Source organism: Hylobates moloch, unplaced genomic scaffold, assembly GCF_009828535.3.
Source record: "Hylobates moloch isolate HMO894 unplaced genomic scaffold, HMol_V3 SCAFFOLD_15, whole genome shotgun sequence".
Lineage (NCBI taxonomy): Eukaryota > Metazoa > Chordata > Mammalia > Primates > Hylobatidae > Hylobates > Hylobates moloch.
The window spans coordinates 32874891-32889944 of NW_026652290.1; the positions used below are offsets into that span (position 1 = coordinate 32874891).

General features: G+C 40.1%; 1 protein-coding gene across 7 annotated transcripts in view; it reads left to right on the forward strand.

Annotated features, from left to right (window-relative positions):
* ANAPC1 (anaphase promoting complex subunit 1) overlaps positions 1-15054 on the forward strand; it is a 120546-nt gene that overhangs the window by 32034 nt on the left and 73458 nt on the right. For all 7 annotated transcript variants that reach the window (XR_009209931.1, XM_032176513.2, XM_032176512.2 and 4 more), the window contains exons 14-17: positions 2251-2385; positions 5908-6048; positions 6575-6635; positions 10145-10332. Coding sequence is in view for 6 of the 7 variants with exons in the window: in XM_032176513.2 (XP_032032404.1) it covers positions 2251-2385; positions 5908-6048; positions 6575-6635; positions 10145-10332 (525 nt within the window). In the remaining variant the exon portion in view is untranslated. The remainder of the gene's footprint in view (positions 1-2250; positions 2386-5907; positions 6049-6574; positions 6636-10144; positions 10333-15054) is intronic.

Genomic DNA, 15054 nt, shown 5'->3' on the forward strand with positions numbered 1-15054 from the left:
GCCACCACACCCAGCCTGGCAAATTTTTATGTAGGAGTTCAGACAAGTATCTTAGCCTCTATGGGCCACATGCAGTCTCTGTTACATATTTGTCTTCTGTTTTTTTTTTTCCTTAACCTTTTAAGTACGTAAAACCTATTCTTAGCTCACAGACTGTACAAAAATAGGATACAAACCAGATTTGGTCATGGAACATAGTTTGCTGACCAAGGATCTAAATAGATGCAGAGAAATCATTTGATGAAATCAAATATCCGTGATTAAAAAAAATCCTCAGCATCTAGAAATAGAAGGGGACTTCCTCAAATAGACGAGGGACATTGAAAATTTTCACTGTGCCTCCTGATGAGGAGGAAGGGACGGCCATGACTTTTATCTTGGTGTTTGCAAAGAGTAGGGCAGATATAGTGAAAAGTTTCTGTCCTGGTGGGTCATTCTTTTCCCAACACTTTGGCTGGAAAGAGTAAGATTTTCTTAGGGCGTGTTTTGTCTGTGAACATTGGCATGTCTGTGTTGTAGGCACTTTGAAAGCCTGAGGCCTGGTTATGTAAGGAGTCAACAAAACCAGAAACCTAGAATTCATCATTAGGTCATTCCTGGGTCTCAGGTTACTAGCCAGTTTGTCTTCTTTTCTTCACTTTTTTCAGAATCTTCTGTTAGTTGCATTGTAAATTTTATTCAGTTTTTTTTCTTTTTGGCGATTAATGAGGGAATAGCATGGTATGTGCTTATTCCCTCTTTTCTTTTTTTTTTTTTTTTTTTTGAGACGGAGTCTTGCTCTGTCACCCAGGCTGGAGTGCAGTGGCGCGATCTCGGCTCACTGCAAGCTCTGTCTCCCGGGTTCACGCCATTCTCCTGCCTCAGCTTCTCCGAGTAGCTGGGACTACAGGCGCCCGCCACCGCGCCTGGCTAATTTTTTATATTTTTAGTAGAGACGGGGTTTCACTGTGGTCTCGATCTCCTGACCTCGTGATCCGCCCGCCTCGGCCTCCCAAAGTGCTGGGATTACAGGCGTGAGCCACCGCGCCCGGCCCCCTCTTTTCATAAATTAGGGGTTTGAGATATCTTTTAAAAAATTATGCATAATTAGTTCTCACTGTTATTTTTGTTTTTTAAGCCTAAGGATTTTATTCGGGCAACTTCTGTTATTTTGTTAGCTTTTGAGTAGTGTGTTAACATGAATATGTACATTGTTAAGATCTCATTTTAGTTCTGAGCATCTCCTTTTTAGTCTTATCAAGTTTTCAGCCTGTACAGATGTGAATTTCTGTTTTTGCTAAGTACCCTACAGATAGCCAAAATAAGGAGTGGTTAGCACAGATTGTCAACTCATTCTTTTTTTTTTTTTTTTTTTTGAGACAGTTTCGTTCTTGTTGCCCAGGCTGGAGTGCAGTGGCGCGATCTCGGCTCACTGCAAGCTCTGCTTCCCGGGTTCACACCATTCTCCTGCCTCAGCCTCAGAGTAGCTGGGACTACAGGCGCCCGCCACCACGCCTGGCTAATTTTTTTTTTTTTAATTTTTAGTAGAGATGGGGTTTCACTGTGTTAGGCAGGATGGTCTTGAACTCCTGACCTTGTGATCCGCCTGCCTCGGCCTCCCAAAGTGTTAGGATTACAGGCGTGAGCCACCGCGCCCGGCCGCTTTCTTACTGTTTACAACCAATAAGGTAGAGGAGTACATAGTGTGCAGATTTTTATATAATGTGTTGACTATATTAACATTGTTCTCCTTGCCTGCAAAAAAAGTCTTCAGTAATGAAGAGAAGGAATCCAACCAAGAGAAATTATACCAAGGTATGAGAGGCCTAGGTGGGCAGATGGCTTCAGCCCAGAAGATCAAGACCAGCCTGGATAACATGGTGAAACCCTGTCTCTACCAAAAAATACAAAATTAACCAGGCATAGTGGCATGTGCCTGTAGTTCCAGCTACTCAGGAGGCTGAAGTGGGAGGATCACTTGAGCCTGGGAGGTTGAGGCTGCAGTGAGCTGAGATCATGCCACTGTACTCCAGCCATGGTGAAAGAGTGAGATCTTATCTCAAAAAAAAAAAAAAAGAAATTATACCAACATATTTGCAGTTGGATAGTGGAATTGGATAGATTATTGACATTTGAATTGTTTCTTTGCTGTGTTTGGTGAGCATAAACTTAAAAATATCAAAAGAAATATGTTTATGTTCCTTAACATTTTATTTAAGGATATGATGCATTAAAGGCAATATTTTTTTTCCATGTTTTTATTGCTTAAAGGTGGGAAAGGTTTTTATTCCTGGACTGCCAGCTCCTTCTCTGACGATGTCCAACACAATGCCTCGGCCCAGTACTCCACTTGATGGTGTTAGTACTCCAAAGCCTCTTAGTAAACTCCTTGGATCATTGGATGAGGTAAGAAAAGGACTAGGTGTTGCCAAAAAGTTAACATTTTTTAAAGAAGTTTGGTTAAATATTAGTTCTTTCCATGGTTAACTTAATTTTAGTTTCTACTTGCAGAATAAATGTTTTCAAACAGAAGTGATTCAGTTAACGTACATTGACCTCCCTTGTGATGTGTGATACTTTTTGAAGGTACTGGAGAGATGGAAACGATACATTTTCCATCTAGGGATCTCACAATTGTGTGGAGGTGATGTACTGTCTGCATAAGAAATTAGAATTTAAGAAAGACTCATGACTTAGTAATGTGGAAAAGAGAGTACCATCGTTGATTGACTGATGGGAAGATAACATCCAATGAGAGGACATGGCAAAATCAAAGCCTCATCTCTGAGAGACATGTCAGTTTTCGTTTGGACCTTGGGGATGAGTAGAATAGGATATCTGTAGGTAGACAGGAGCATTCAGGGCAAGGAGGAACCACATAGGCACAGGCAGGAAGGCCAGATAATGTGGAACATTTTTTAATGGATATTTGTATCTTCATCTCCTAGTCATAAGGACTCAATAAATCTGTAGAATAAATACTTACAAAAGTACAAGTAGTCTGTAGGGTGAGGCAGGATAGGGTTTGGATAACAATAATAACCTTTTTTGAGCGTTTTCTATGTGCTAGGCATTGTTCTCAGTGCTTTATTAGTATTAATTATTTCCTTAGAACAGCTTTATTGAGAAGATAGTACTATGATTCTTTTTTTTACGAATGAGATAGAGGTTACAAATGAAATAAACCTAATAAGTGGTAGAACTGGGATTTACACTCTTACTAATGTGCTCTTAAAGGGAGAAAGGATGAAAAGGTGGTTTTATTCTGAATGCAATTGACAGGGCATTACAGAATTTTGAGAAAGGAGTTACGAGGTTTTGGATCTGTGTTGTAAATAGGTGTATTTTGGGATTAAAGATAAGGAGACCAGTTAGCCTCCAAGTGAGGTTGTCTGTGTCAGTTTAAGAAGTATGAAGAGGGTCTGAGCTAGGGCAGTATATGTGTGGAAAGGAGGGATTAATATGAGAGGCCTTGAGAGGTGGAAATGAGTTTGTCAGCTGATTGGTTTTGTGCTGCTGGGCTGGCGAAAGGTGATGTGGAACGAGGCTCCGAATTCTCTAAACGACTTGGGAAGGTACCTGGATTTACCAAGTTAGGAAGCCTGGAGAAAAGTGGTTTGTATTTAAAGGACATGTGAGTGTGGATGTTTAGGGACGGTTCAAAGGGAAGGTTAGTGCTATCAGTTGTATTTGATAATGTGTATGTCTTCATTATATTTTTAAACATGTGCAACATTGAATTTTTTTTCCTTCAAACCAGCACATTTGCAGAACATTCAAAGGGGGAACTGGAGAAGTGTCAGAGTGTTTTGTGTGATTTGGAAGAATTTCTTTTATAATGGAAAATGGTTTCCAACTTTTTTAGAATTCTATAAGCCTGGTAATAGTGCCATTTTGATAGGTGTAAGGTCATGGAAATGATAGTCTAACACATTGGCTGATGGCTTTTCCACTTCTCTAGAAGATTTTGCTAGTAGACTTAGAGCCAGGACCAGTGGAGCTGAATTTTTCCTGGTGACTTTTAGAGTAGAATCTGGAATAGAATAAATACATCTTAGTCTTGATTGTCGGTGTTGACAAGATATTCACTTAGAGATATATAAATTGAATTAAAGGAATCACAAAATAATCAGTGGTCATGACTGGAGATTAAGATTGGAAGCATCATTTAAATTTTTTGTTTGTATATCTGCAGTTAAGCAAATAAATGCTGTTCCTGTATTTTTTCCTGTATTTTTTGAATAAATAATTGCCTATAGGGGAAATACCACTAAATACTGGTCTCATTTGTGGCTTTTTCTTGTTGTTGTTTTTTTTTTTTTTGAGATGGTGTCTTGCTCTGTCCCCCAGGCTGGAGTGCAATGGCGCGACCTCAGCTCACTGCAAGCTCCGCCTCCCGGGTTCACGCCATTCTCCTGCCTCAGCCTACCGAGTAGCTGGGACTACAGGCGCCCGCCAACACGTCCGGCTAATTTTTTGTATTTTTAGTAGAGACAGGGTTTCACCGTGTTAGCCAGGATGGTCTCGATCTCCTGACCTCGTGATCCGCCCGCCTCGGTCTCCCAAAGTGCTGGGATTACAGGCGTGAGCCACCGTGCCCGGCGGGCTTTTTCATTAGTGTCCTTTCTTCCTGGGCTCTTAGTTCCTCAGCTGCCTCAAATCACAGTTTAGTCTTGTTTTTTGTTTGTTTGTTTGTTTGTTTTTGTTTTTTGTTTCTTTTGAGATGGAGTCTTGCCCTGTCATCCAGGCTGGAGTACAGTGGGGCAGTCTCACCATACTGCAACCTCCACCTCCTGGGTTCAAGCGATTCTTCTGCCTCAGCCTCCCAAATAGCTGGGACTACAGGCGCCCACCACCACACCTGGCTAATTTTTGTATTTTTAGTAGAGATGGGGTTTCACCATGTTGGCCAGGCTGGTCTTGAACTCTTGAGCTCAAGTGATCCGCCCACCTCAGCCTCCCAAAGTGCTGGGATTATAGGCATGAACCACCGTGTGCCCCGGCCCACAGTTTAGTCTTTAGCCCTGTAAGGTTGCTAACAGTGCTGCTGGCTTCTCTCCCTCTCAGCTATGACTTTCCTTGCATATTGTCAGCCTTTCCGTATGTTCCTGTTACCACCAAAATTTGCAGATGGCCAGAGCAGAAAAAGCAAGGTTCTCCAAGAACGTTGGCCCCCTTCCCTGCAGTTGCCTTCTCTCCTAGATCTTGGTCCCTCAAGTCCAGGTTGCTTCCACAGCTTTTCCACAGCCACCAATCAGATGTTTTCCTTTTACCTACCTTTTCTAGTTGTTTTCTGTGAGGACCTTGGTTTGCTGGTACTTCATTGTATCTGGAACAAAATGTTTTAAAGAGCCTGGGTCTTGTCGTGTCATCCAGGCTGGAGGGCAGTGACTATTCACAGGCTCACTACAGCCTCAAATTCCTAGGCTTAAGTGATTCTCCTGTCTCAGTCTTCTGAGTAGCTGGGACTATACAGGTGTGCACCATTATGCTTGGCTTGGAGCAGAATGGTTTTGAATCATTACATATTATTGTTTGTTAGACCATATGCAAAAAAGAAATAGTTAAATTTCCTTGTCCAGCCGGGCGCGGTGGCTCACGCTTGTAATCCCAGCACTTCGGGAGGCCGAGGCTGGTGGATCACGAGGTCAGGAGATCGAGACCATGGTGAAACCCCGTTTCTACTAAAAATACAAAAAGTTAGCCGGGCGTGGTGGCGGGCGCCTGTAGTCCCAGCTACTCGGAGAGGCTGAGGCAGGAGAATGGCGTGAACCTGGGAGGTGGAGCTTGCAGTGAGCCGAGATTGCGCCACTGCACTCCAGCCTGGGCGACAGAGCAAGACTCCGTCTCAAAAGAAAAAAAAAAATTTCCTTGTCCGTAATTTCTCAGAAAACAATTCATTTGTGTTGTATTTACGACTTTTTACAGGTTGTTCTGTTGTCGCCAGTTCCAGAACTGAGGGATTCTTCAAAACTTCATGATTCTCTCTATAATGAGGATTGTACTTTCCAACAGCTTGGAACTTACATTCATTCTATCAGAGATCCTGTCCATAACAGAGTCACCCTAGTAAGTATAAACATTTGGTAGCTTTCTAAGAGGTGGGCTGGCATTTCAAATTTGACAGAATACAGAATTTTGTCTGAAAAATGACAACAAACATTTCTCATGATTTAAAAAAATCTGTTGTGTCATTTTTTGGCACTATTTTACTTTTTACTATATAGTAATTCTGCTTGTTTTCTACAGTTTCTGTATTATTAAAAACTTAGTGAAAACAAAAGCTTGTTGAGTCAGTTGATTTGTATATTGATGTGATTTTTTGTCTTCTCATTAAAAGTAAATGTCCTTTTGATGATGGTGACTCACCGTATAAAGATTAGACACTTTTTATTAAAACAAGCATTTTGGAAAACATTTTGCAAATAATTACATTTAAAGTTTCTGAAATTTGGAAGTGTTCATTTCTGTTTGAAAATTGTTTTTCATTTATTTTATTGCCTTTATAGGCAAAGTCTTGTACCAGCTATTTTTAAGACATTCAAAGACTTAGAACGCACAGATTTTATTTACTTTCTCATTTGTTTCCATCTAGGAACTGAGTAATGGCTCCATGGTTAGGATCACTATTCCTGAAATTGCCACCTCTGAGTTAGGTACGATTGAGAAGTTTCATTTATAATACATAAAGTAATTGTGATTTACATTAATAATTGGGGTTTTTAACATTATTTTGCCATTTTTGAAGCCACTGGATCAAGTTCTTAGCTTTGTAGAGGAGCTTTAAAGAGCTAGGGAGTGCTTTGTGATGTCCACTCTATGTGTGCTCTAAGGCTGGAGTACAGGTGAAGGACGTGCTAGTTCAATTCTCTGAGGTTCTTCTGTTGAGGAATATCGTGCAGTATAATAATATATGGACATGCCGGCTGGGCATGGTGGCTCACACCTGTAATCCTAACACTTTGTGAGACTGAGGCAGGTGGATCGCTTGAGGTCGGTAGTTCGAGACCCGCCTGGCCAACATGGTGAAACCCTTTCTCTACTAAAAATACAAAAATCAGCCGGGTGTGGTGGCGCACTTCTGTAATCCCAGCTACTTGGGAGTCTGAGGCGGGAGAATCGATTGCATGACCGAATTGTCCACTGCACTCATCTAGGTGATAGATGGGACTCTCTCAAAAAAAAAAAAATATAAAAATATATATAAATATATATATATATATATACATATATATATATACGTATTATATATGTGTATATATATGTATATATGTGGACCTCCCCCTGCAAAAACTGGAAATGGAACTACCAAATATTCTGGCATATTAAATGTTTTTTTTTTTCTGTAATGTATTAATGATTTTTTTTTTTTTTTTTTTTTTTTTTTTGAGCCAGGCTGGAGTGCAGTGGCGCAATCTAGGCTCACTGCAAGCTCCGCCTCCCGGGTTCACGCCATTCTCTTGTCTCAGCTTCTCCGAGTAGCTGGGACTATAGGCGCCCGCCACCACGCCTGGCTAATTTTTTGTATTTTTAGTAGAGACGGGGTTTCACCGTGGTCTCGATCTCCTGACCTCGTGATCCGCCCGCCTCGGCCTCCCAAAGTGCTGGGATTACAAGCGTGAGCCACTGCGCCTGGCCTTAATGATGTTTTTAATTTTAAAATAAATATCTCAATTTTCAGATAAATTGTGAAAGTAACATAATGGCCTTAATTCAATAAAACTTAATATTATTGTCAAAATACAATCAGAATTATCTTAATAAATATTGGATTGTGCTTGAATTATTCCTGAGATGCAATTTCAAAAATGCTAGAGGAGAATATTTCTGAACATAGAATAGTAAACAAAATGTTAGAATTGAAGGGATTTGCCAACAAACGTAGGTTAAGAAAAGAATGCCTGTATGATATAAGGAAGTTCATGACATATCTTGGTTTCAAATCTAACTGCCAAAGCAGGACTTTGGCAGATTGTAGACTAGAATGACTTTTTCATTTTAGGAATTTTCACTGCTGGTAAATGGTATTCCATGTTGATATAGAGATTCCTTGCCTTCTAAAAGATATTTCGTAATCACAAGGCCAGGTACCTAGAAGTATTGTAAGCCTAAGCAAAATATATAAAAACAAATAATAATGGAAGAAATTAAATAAATAAAAACAAAAAATCTTACCTCTTTATAGCCAAACAGAAGCCCCGTAGTTTATGCATATAAGTTTATGTACTTTACCTGCGAAGGGTTCTCACAGACTCATGCAGCATTGGGTTTACACTTATTTTGGATTCAGCTATGACATACTTGGTTATTTGGTATTTTAATATTATTTGCTTCCAACCTGTGCTGTGTGAGTTTGCACATTGCAAACTGATGGGATAGAGGATATGTTGATGAGGGTGGGCCCAGTGGCATGACAGTGGAAAGGGAAAAAAGAATCCTGGAAGAGAGGATATGCGAGTACACAAACATTGCAGTTTGGGATTTTTTACTACTAAAAGCAGATTTGGGTCTCTTCACAGTGGTAGCCCTGGCCACTCTGAGGGGATCATTGTATGACAGTGTAGTGCTATAATTGATGTGGAGCCATTGAGAATGGTATCAGGCTAGGTGTGGTGGGCTCGTGCTTGTAATCCCCTCCCTTTGGAAGGCTGAGGTGAGGGGATTGCTTGAGGCCAGGAGTTTGAGACCAGCTTGGACAACGTAGTGAGACTCTGTCTCTACAAAAAGAAAAATAAAATTAGCCAGGCATGCTGGCATGCACCTGTGTCCTTGCTACTGGGGAAGCTTGAGCTGGTGGACGACTTGAGCCCAGGAGTTGGAGGGTACAGTGAGCTATGATTGCACCACTGCACTCCAGCCTGGGGACAGAGGAAGACCCTGTTTCCCCTTACCAAAAAAAGAATGGTGTAAATTATGTGGTATTAACTCTTAACCCTTTTAAGGCAGAGAGCATGTGAAACATTTTAGAAACTGAACGACGTCAGAAATAAAGTTATAAAGCTTTGGTTAATAGGCATGTTAACTCATTTAGAACATCATGTAATGCTAGCTAAGCATTGCTATGCATGGATGCATATATTGAATATTATATATTTACTGAAGTATTTAGGCAGTATTTTATATAAATGTATAAACAGAAGTTGTATGTTTTTCATAGTGACTTTTTTTTTTTTTTGAGACAGAGTTTCGCTCTAGTCATCCAGGCTGGAGTGCAGTGTCGCCATTTTGGCTCACTGCAACCTCTGCCTCCCAGGTTCAGGCGATTTTCCTGCCTCAGCCTCCCGAGTAGCTGGGATTACAGGTGCCCGCCACAATGCCCAACTAATTTTTGTATTTTTAGTAGAAATGGGGTTTCACCATGTTGGTCAGGCTGGTTTTGAACTCCTGACCTCGGGTGATCCACCCGCCTCGACCTCGCAATGTGCTTAGATTACAGGCATGAGTCACCACGCCTGGCCCATAGTGACTTTTAATTTGTCACCCGAGCTAGAACATCTTTAAGAGTGAAGGGGAGCAGTTAGTAATTGCTGGGCAATGGATGTAAATCAGGACTGTCTCTGGCAAACTGGGCTATTTGGTTACTTTATTTCTGATTCAAAATTAATGATCGAAAAGCTGTCCTTGGCTGGGCACAGTGGCTCACACCTGTAATCCCAGTGCTTTGGGAGGCCAAGGCGGGTGGATCATGAGGTCAGGAGTTTGAGACCAGCCTGGCCAACATGGCGAAACATGGTCTCTACTAAAAATACAGAAATTAGCCTGGGGCAGTGGCAGACGCCTGTAATCCCAGCTACTTGGTGGCTGAGGCAGGAGAATCGCTTGAACTCAGGAGGCAGAAGTTGCAGTGTGCCAAGACCGTGCCACAGCACTCCAGCCTGGCAGCCTGGGCAATAGAGCGAGGCTCCCTCTCAAAAAAAACAAAAAAACAAAAAAGCTGTCTTCAGATCCCTTTCAAGCCCTGTTGAATTCAGTAGTTGGTTTTAGTGGTTTTAGTTTCAGATGATTGGTTAGGTAATGTTTGCATCTCATTGGCTCTTTAATGACAGTTTTCTTTTCATAATAATTGGCCTTTACATAGTAGAAGTTAAAAAAAACTTGGTTATTGAAAGGGGAAGAGAAATGCATGCAGAGTTAGAATACTAAAATTAATCTTTGCTTTTAATAGTACAAACGTGTTTGCAAGCAATTAAGTTTATCCTGCCAAAAGAAATAGCAGTTCAGATGCTTGTCAAGTGGTACAATGTCCACAGTGCTCCAGGAGGACCCAGTTATCACTCAGAGTGGAATTTATTTGTGACTTGTCTCATGAACATGATGGGTTATAACACAGACCGCTTAGCATGGACTAGAAATGTAAGTAAATACAATTGTTTTCTTTATGAGTTATTCTGTTAATGTAATGGTTGCATAATTGGTAATATAACATTGAGACTACATAATAGGCATACCATATTCAAAATAATAGAATAATATTAAGGTTTATTGTATCTATATATTGTAAATCAAATCTCACTTAATATTTAATATTAACATTTTACTAGTAATTATAATTACTGAGCTTTAGAATGTTAAAGCATATATGACTATTTCTCATTTCACCTTTGTAAAATGACTGCAAGTTATGCTAGGATTAGTGATAGTCTTGGTTTTATTGATGAAGAAACTGGATCACAAAGAAATCACAGATCTGTGATTTTTTTAAAACTATGACTAGACTGCATCTTCTGACTCCTTGTTTAACATTGTTTTCTGAAGACAAGATTGTCTTTTTACACACATGTTGCTTGGGATGTGAAGAGGAAGGTTTGATTTGAGGGAGATTTAAAGTACTTTAGCCTGAATATCTACTCTGTTAATGATATAAAGCCTTACCTCTCACCGTCTTCCCCCAGTAACATCCTTACAGGCCCTTATTAGATTATTTACAAAATCAGCAGAGTGGTATCTTCAGTATTGGTGATCTCCTTCTAGCTTGGGAGATCATTCCCAGGACAACTTTGCCTGGGTCACTCTGAAAAAAAATCACTCTAGATTATAGTTACCCCTTTTCCAGGTAGCTCAGTTGTACCATTCTACATGTTTTAGCCTTGTACAGCAAATCCATTTTTTTTTTTTTTTTTTTTTTTTTTTGAGACAGAATGTCGCTCTGTCGCCCAGGCTGGAGTGCAGTGGCGCAGTCTTGGCTCACTACAGGCTCTGCCTCCTGGGTTCACGCCATTTTCCTGCCTCAGCCTTCCGAGTAGCTGGGACTACAGGCGCCCGCCACCACGCCCAGCTAATTTTTTATACTTTTGGTAGAGACAGGGTTTCACTGTGTTAGCCAGGATGGTCTCGATCTCCTGACCTTGTGATCCACCTGCCTTGGCCTCCCAAAGTGCTGGGATTGCAGGCATGAGCCACTGCTCCTGGCCAGCAAATCCATTTTTAAAACTTGTTTTTTGTCTTAATTATGAAAGGAAAATGGAGGAATTAAGAAAATGATTATACTACTCAGAGATAACCACTCTAAATATTTTTGATGTTACCTTCTATATAAAAATACCAATGAAAATTTCCCGTATCATTAAAAATTTTTTCTAAAAAATCTCCATCATTTCTTCATAGTGTAGTTTTATCATAATTAACCAATAGCTAATAATTGTACCTTGTGAATCTGTTGTTTTCCTTATGGTGAGTAATTTATAAACATCCTTTTTCATGAATCTTTAACCAATCTCTAGTTACTTCCCAAGAATTGAATCTTAAAAGAAACTGTTGGGTCAAGTAATGTTTGGAAAGGGGTTCCCAGGTGACATTCTTACTAGCATCGTTTAAAAGCGCCCATATCACCACAGTGTTTATTTGTGATGTGATGAACCTTTGCCAGCTTCCTGAGAAATTTTATCTTATTTCTGTATAAGTAAGTGGGAATTTTTTTTCAAAATTTCATCAGTTATTCATAGTTCTTATTTTTTGGTTTGTATTTCATGTCCTTTGTCCATGTTCCAGTCTCTTCTCAGTCCAGTGGCCAAAGTAATCCTGTTTGATAACGTCAGGTTGCGTTAGTCACGCCTCTGCGTAGAATCCCCCAGTGACTTCCCATGTCACTCAGAGTAAAGGCCATAGGCTTATAAGATGCCATATGACCTAGCCCTTGCTCACCTTCCTGGTCTTATTTCTTAATGCTTTGCACACATCATCCCAGCCACATTGGCCTCAGCTCTGTTCCCTGAGCACTGCCAGCGTGTTTCTGCCTAGCGTTTGCACTTGATATTACCTCTATGGAGAATGCTTTCCCTCCGACAAGACGTGCTTAGGTCTTTATTCAGATGTCACCTCAGTGCTGCCTGTCCTGTCTCTCTCTGTAGAATTACACCTACCTCCATACCTTTAGTGCCATTTACCTGTTTTTTTCTTCTCACTTAATTAAATATAATATACTATATATTTTACTTATTTTGTTTTGTGTCCCTCCTCCCCCAACTGGAATGTAAATTCTAGGAAGGCAAAGATTTTTGCTTAGTTTTGTTTGCTACTCTCTCTCTCCAAGACCTGTGGTATTGCCTGGCATAGAAGGATACTCAGTGAACATTTGTTGAGTGAATGCCGTTTTCCATCTGAGTGAGATACTGTTTTTAAGAGTCTGTGTCTATTTCAGCAGATGAAGGAATTGCTGTCTGAAATTTCCTTGAGAAAAATCTTACGGGAAAATAGGGACAATTTTCTTTTCTTTCTTTTCCTTTTTTAAGATGGGGTTTTGCTCTGTCGTCTAGGCTGGAATGCAGTGGTGCTATCTTGGCTCACTACAACCTCTGCCTCCTAAGTTGAAGCGATTCTTGTGCCTCAGCCTCCCAAGTAGCTGGGATTACAGGCATACACCTCCACGCCTGGCTAATTTCTGTATTTTTAGTAGAGATGGGGTTTTGCCATGTCGGCTATGCTGGTTTCAAACTTCTGAGCTCAAGTGATCCTCCCACCTTGGCCTCCCAAAGTGCTAGGATTACAGGTGTGAACCACGGCTCCTGACCTTCTTTTCTTATTTTAAACAATTGTATCCAAGTGACATTATCCCCAATTTTTCTGTTCTTTATTACATGTGAAAAGATTAAGCCTCATAGAAACTGGATTTCTACTTTATGAAAAAGCATGTCAGCTTTCTGTAGTTTTGTGTATCATTGTCCTTGGAACTTGTTGATGAGTACAGATTGTTGTGTCCTAGTCTCTGGCAGAGAACCTATGCCCCTACGCGTTTTCATGTTTTGGGGAGGACTGAGCACCTACCCATTTTTTCCTTTGCAAAGAAGGACATGGCTCTTTTATTTATTGCATGATAATTATAAAGGAAGGAATAAGGAAATCAATTCTTGAGGCCAAGTTGCTTTATTTATAGGACTGCATGGTTAAACCTGTGGTATCTTTCGTCCTCATAGTCAAAGCTTAGGATGAAATGGTCCTCATTGGCAAATGGTTTTCATTTTGCTTTGTTCAGATTTATTCTTTTTGTTTTCATATATATAATGTGGTGGAGTACAGAATTTCTGCCAATGACTAGTTACACAATTTTTGGCATTTCTTTATTTCTTTAATTTGCTGATGTGTTAAATAAGCGCACTGGACTGTACATTGTAGGAACAGTTGCATTTGGGGTTAACTTTTTGTGGCTTTTGGGCTGCTCTTTTTTTCGTTAGATAAATATTGAATCCCTGCTGTGGGCCAGGCATGATGCCAGGTTTCTCACATATACCCCAAACAAAACAGATTGTTCCTCTGGAATTGACTGTTTTGGGGGAAACAAAGAAATAATATTTGATACATGTGTTATAATAGATGAAGGGTAAGGGTCCATAGGAGCATATAACAGGGTTGGCTAACCTGAGACACACTGAAAGAGTGAAGGTTAAACAGATCCATGTATGGCACAAAGAGCCATCCTTATCAGGCAGTTTCTACTTTCTCATAACTCCAGGCCTTATGAATCTGATAATTACAGCAGGGACATTCTTTTTGACTGTGGGACTTTGTGTGTGTTATATTTTGGTTGAAGTTTTAGGTTAGATAGTTACTGTTACATTTGTTGCTTTGATTTCACTGTTATCAGGTTTTTAATAATATATATGAGTTGGGCTATTTTTTATTTGAATGCTTCACAAGCAAATCTTCTCTCTCAATAACATTCAGTTTTAAAAATCACTTTATTGCTACCTATGTTTAGTTTTTATATAGAAATCAACTCTGTTTAGGTGAGTGAGTTGATAAATGTGTAAGTTCTTCAGCACAGGAAAATAGCCATTGCCATTTATAGAGTTACAGTTTATTAGTTGATGGTCAATGCCCATGTGAAGTAGCTGGCGCAGCAAAGATTATGCCAGGAGAAATTGAAGAAGAGCAACTTGTAGAAAACTGCTTTTATGTAGTTGTATTAGTTAGAAGATAGGCTCACTGTTGTAATAGAAAGGCCTCAAAAGATGAAATGGCTCAAACACAATAAAAATGTCTGTCTTGCTTACGTAACAGGGCTTAGCAGATAAACAGGCCACACAGTTATTCAGGAACCCAGGTTGGTGGAGGATCTTTTGTCTTCGGTTCAAAGATTGCCATTGGTTGACTGCATTCCAGTCAGGTGGAAGGGGCAAAGAGCCTGGAGGAGCAGGGATAGGACTGGACTGGTCCTGGAAGTGATGACAGTGGCCCATTTATAATTAACTCTATCAAAGGATCACACCTAACTTCAAAGGAGGCAGACGTATGTATGTAGTCTGACTGTGGGTTCAGGAGAAAGAGGAGAAAAAAGATTTTCCGGAGTAGCTGCTTGTCTCTGCCATAGAATTGTTAGGTAGTTTACTGTAGGTGGACTGTAAATAAATGTTTGCCTAGTTTTAACATTTGACTGATATTGGGTTGATCCTTTGAGACTTGGTATATTGTGGATATGCCTAAAGTTTCTTTTTCTACCAAAGATGTGATGTAATCTATGTCGTTACAGAAGTAGGAGAGGGAAGGAAGCTACCATTAAAATCAGTACTTAGGAGCCCAGGCACTGTTCTAGATGTTTGCATATATTAATATGATTTCATTTCATCTTTACAGTAACCTAGA